At 44.8% G+C, this 4,402-nt stretch overlaps 1 protein-coding gene across 2 annotated transcripts; it reads right to left on the bottom strand.

Annotated features, from left to right (window-relative positions):
- Window positions 1–221: 221 nt before the first annotated feature.
- LOC109566190 (lithostathine) lies at window positions 222–2,398 on the bottom strand. Of its 2 annotated transcripts, XM_019970350.2 has the most exons (5): window positions 2,323–2,398; window positions 1,655–1,773; window positions 1,306–1,443; window positions 573–699; window positions 222–289 (listed from the first exon to the last, which is right to left on the bottom strand). In XM_019970350.2, the coding sequence occupies exons 1-5, from the start codon at window positions 2,396–2,398 to the stop codon at window positions 222–224; spliced, it is 528 nt and encodes a 175-aa protein (XP_019825909.2). The 2 variants fall into 2 exon arrangements, with proteins under 2 accessions (XP_019825909.2, XP_070654242.1); XM_070798141.1 differs by lacking the exon at window positions 1,306–1,443.
- Between the last annotated feature and the right edge of the window lie 2,004 nt (window positions 2,399–4,402).

The raw sequence follows: 4,402 nt of genomic DNA on the forward strand, positions 1-4,402 counted from the left end.
AAAACTAATATTTTTATTGTGAACTTTGCAAAGTCAGGTTATGGAACACACAGAAGAGACTGAATTGAGTCTGGGGAGGAGGGAAGGTCAGAATGAAGTGGTTGGGTTGGGGCTGTGAGAAGAATATCCCCTTCCATAGTGGGTCTGAATCCCTAGTTCCAAGTCCATGATGAGTTGCACACCAGTTGCACACCAGTCAGGCTGCTGACTTCTCATCTGATCTAGTCTGTGAACTTGCAGACGTAGGGTAAGTTCAAATTGCAGTTATGATCTCTCCACTTGAGATATCCTGGAGAGACAGAAGATCTCAAGTCAACGGGGCTGGTGGAGCTTGAGAACCCAATGGAGAGGAATCCCAGATTCTGGTTTAGGCTTCAAAGGCCCTCCCTCATCTTCACCAGTGTCCCACTCCATGGGAAGAGGATAGAAAGTAAGAAGAGATGAGAGGGAATGGGAGAAGACAAGCCAATATTATAGTTCCAGCCCAGGAGGATTCCCTGAAGATCAGACCCAGAAATGGCAGGTGAGGGGATGGAAAAGGCTGGACAAAAATGACCTTCTATGTTTCTTACCTGAGCTTCTTGAGAGACTCCCACAGTAGCCAGGGCTTGAGATGGCAGCAGGATCTGTCTCCCAGGCAACGTAATTGAGCACGTCATTGCTACTCCATTCCCATCCACCAGCATTGGCCTCAGAGCCCTGTGGAGTAGAGGACGGAATTGGGTGAGACAGAAAGGCCTTTAGAATTCTCCTGGTCTGATGCTGTCTGTTGGAATGATTGATTCCCCTCCCCAGCATCACTGAATTAGCTGTGCTGTTCAAGATGAGTCCCCACAGCTCTCCTCTGGGAAACTCTCCCGAACTCTATTGGCTAATTTCATAGCCAATAATCACAAAGACCAATTAAATGTCTCAAAGGAACATGGCCCTATCTGAACTATACTTGGGGTGTACTTATGTTTACCCTCTGAATCTCCAAGATAGTGTCTGTTTTATAAAAGGGAAAACTGCATCAATCCTAAATGTTCATTGACATGATAAGCACAACATATGCAGACTCAGGGAAGCACAATGAACTGAGTTACAAGGTATGCTGTGTGAACTGTGTAAAAGCTTGACAAAAGGCAGATTAACTTTAGTTGGGGACTAGGACCTGCCCAGGACTAAAGGCTCTCACTTTCCCCAGTTATCCTGTGAGCTCCAGGGATCTCTCAGGTATTTTCTGGGCTGGCAAAAGGGGACAAAGAAGGACCTGGGTGGCCATAACACCTTTGGAAGTAACAGATTAGAGAGATGTAAGTGTACCTCTGTGGGGTCATGGAGCCCAATCCAGATGTCTGATTGGGTGTTCAAGTTGTTCCTAACCAAGGAGGCCACGAAGGATTCCTCAGCCCCACTGAGCACAGACACAAGATGTCCCGAGGGCCTCTTCTGGCAGGCAATCTGTGTGGGGAAGGGAAATACACAGGAGGAGCTTGACACACCACTAGGGGAAGGGAAGGGCCATTGCAGGTGAGAAGGGGTATGTTTACCAAACATGAATTCATCATACTCATCCTCAGGAAACTCTTGAGAATGGAGACCCCCTGGTCCCCAAACCCAGTCTCTGATTTGCTTCTGCTTATCTCCCCTAACTGCAGATCCCACCACTCACATCTGCATCCATCCAGGTTTTGGGTGTTTTAAACAAGGCATAGCAGTGAGACCTATAGGCCATGGAACCTGAGGGACAGCTGATCCTTGCAGATGGCAGTTCCTTTTGGGAATTTTCCCCTGGAGAGGAAGAAATAAGGGAGAGGGTTGGGGTGAAATGGAGAGAGGGGATTGGAGGGGGAAGGTGACCTTGGGGAATATTTATGAGGCCAGGGCTTGGGGCGGTGATACCAAACTTCTGACTGCCTCTCACCATTGCCAACACTCCAGGATTTTTTATAAATCATGAACTAGACCTACTTACTGGATGATGATCTCTCTTCTTTTTATTCATTGTCTTTATTCAAAAGTCCAGTCCTTCTCCTCTGAGTTGATAGATTCTCCAATCATTTTCCTTCTACTCATCTCATTAATGACACTCTATACTTTCCTCCTTCATCTATGTACATAAATTACTGAGAAAATAGAAATCACCTCATCCCACTGTTACTGAACCACTGGAGTGCTTCCCACCACTGGTTACCTGAAGAAAGGAGTGATGACTCAGGAATTCCAGGCAATTATGTATGTGGGGATATTCCATTACCAGGGGAGGCACAGGAGCTTTCCTCTTTGTCTTGGCCTTGAGCAGACACTGGGAACCCAGAGCTAGAGGCAGAGAAATCTCACCTTGGATCTGAGACAGGAGCATCAGGCAGGAGAGCAGCATCCAGGACAGTCTGGGGAGGCCCAGGGAAGGCAGCATTGTGTCTGTGAGGTGTGGAGGCAGCTAGAGAACTAAGGGAGGGTGGTCAGAGAGAGGATGTGAGAGATCCCCTGTTGTACCTCTTGTCTTTTCCTTCATCTAGTCCCCTAGGAATAAATCCATCTTGGTAGCATCCCTCCCCTTCCATGGTGCTGGAAAAAATTAGAAAATCTACACATCCTAGTGTACCTGAGGTCTCCCAAGTCTGGCTTCCCCTGGTCTCAGAGCTCCCACATTCTCTGAGGACAAGGATCCTTGTACATCCTCCCTGAAATGTGCAAGGTGAAACCCCTGTCATGGGTCTCATCTAGTCTCGGCTCCCACTTACCTCTCTTGCAGGGATCTGCACTGGCTTGTCAGGGCAGAAAAGATTGGGCTTTTATAAGAAGATTTGAGGGAGGGGCACTGAAATGAATAATGGGAAAAAGAAGCCAGGACAGGGGTCCGGGGGACGTGTCTGGCTTTGATTTGTGGAGATTTCCACCACAGGCAAGAGATCCTTCCAAAGGCTGGGAATTGCCACAGCTGTTGCTTCTTTTTCTTCATCTGACCAGTAATTTCCCAGAAACAGGTGATGTTTGTCCTTTTTTCATCCTTGCCCAGTTATCTTGGTTGGAAAAACTTACAGGAATGAAGGAAACCTGGTGGCATGAATTCTGATGTTTAATAGTTTAGAAAGTATGTGACATTGGAGAGTTCAATCTGCCAAGAACTGACTCTTGTTAGCATATATATGAGTTTCATTAATCCTTGTCTTTTAAGATTAAAAAAAAAAACAAATTATTAAGTAAAAGTTGGGAGAGTATAACTTTGAAAAAAATTATTTGAACTAATGAGTCTTTGTGTGGATCACAACAAACTGGAAAATTCTTAAAGAGATGGGAGTACCAGACCACCTTATCTGTCTCCCAAGAAACTTATATGCAGGTCAAGAAGCAACAGTTAGAACCCCACACGGAGCAATGGACTGATTCAAAATTGGGAAAGGAGTATGTTAAGACTGTATGTTGTCACCCTGCTTATTTAACTTCTATGTAGAGTAAGTCCATCATGTGAAATGCCAGACTGGATGAATCACAAGCTGGAATCAAGATTGCCAGGAGAAATACCAATAACCTCAGATATGCAGATAATACCACTCTAATGGCAGAAAGTGAAGAGGAACTAAACATCTTCTTGATGAACATAAAAGAGGAGAGTGCAAAAGCTGACTTAAAGACAATGTTCAGAAAACAAATATGATGGCATCTGGTCCCATTGCTTCATGGCAAATACTTGGGGGAAAGAATGGAAACAGTGGCAGAGTTTATTTTCTTGGGCTCCGAAGTCACTGAGGACAATGATTACAGCCATAAAATTAAAATATGGTTTCTCCTTAAAATGAAAGTTATGACAAACCTAGACAGTATGTTAAAAAGAAGAGACATAACTTTGCTGACAAAAGTCTGTCCATCTAGTCAAAGCTATGGTTTTTCCAGTAGTCACGTATGGAGTGTGAGAGTTGGACCATAATGAAGGCTGAGTGCTAAAGAAATGATGCTTTCAAACTGTGGTGCTGGAGAGGACTCTTGAGAGTCCCTTGAACAGTAAGGAGATCAAACAAGTCAATCCTAAAGGAAATCAACCCCGAATATTCACTGGAAGGACTGATACTGAAGCTGAAGCTCCAGTCCTTAGGCCAACAGATGCAAAGAGCCAACTTACTAGAAAGACTGATGTTGGGAAAGATGGAGGGCAGGGGGAGAGGGGGTGACAGAGGATGAGATGGTTGTATGGCATCACTGACTCAATGCACATGAGTTTGAGGAATCTCAGGGAGATAGTGAAAGACAGGGAAGCCTGGCGTGCTATAGACCATGGGTTTGCAAGGAGTTGGACATGACTTAGTGACTTACAAACAACAACAACAGGGGAATTTAGTAAGCATGAAGACTGTGAACTCAATACAGAAATTCTCGTAGAATTGTCATATTCCAACAAAGGTAATTTTAAGCAAGTTACTAT

Source organism: Bos indicus, chromosome 11, assembly GCF_029378745.1.
Source record: "Bos indicus isolate NIAB-ARS_2022 breed Sahiwal x Tharparkar chromosome 11, NIAB-ARS_B.indTharparkar_mat_pri_1.0, whole genome shotgun sequence".
In the NCBI taxonomy this organism is placed as follows: Eukaryota; Metazoa; Chordata; class Mammalia; order Artiodactyla; family Bovidae; genus Bos; species Bos indicus.

Coding starts and splice junctions, on each gene's coding strand:
- LOC109566190 (XM_019970350.2), bottom strand. CDS start 2,398: ATGCTGCCTTCCCTGGGCCTCCCCAGACTGTCCTGGATGCTGCTCTCC. Junction 700..1,305: donor GGCTCCATGACCCCACAGAG/GTACACTTACAT, acceptor TCTACTCCACAG/GGCTCTGAGGCCAATGCTGG. Junction 290..572: donor GAGTCTCTCAAGAAGCTCAG/GTAAGAAACATA, acceptor CTGTCTCTCCAG/GATATCTCAAGTGGAGAGAT.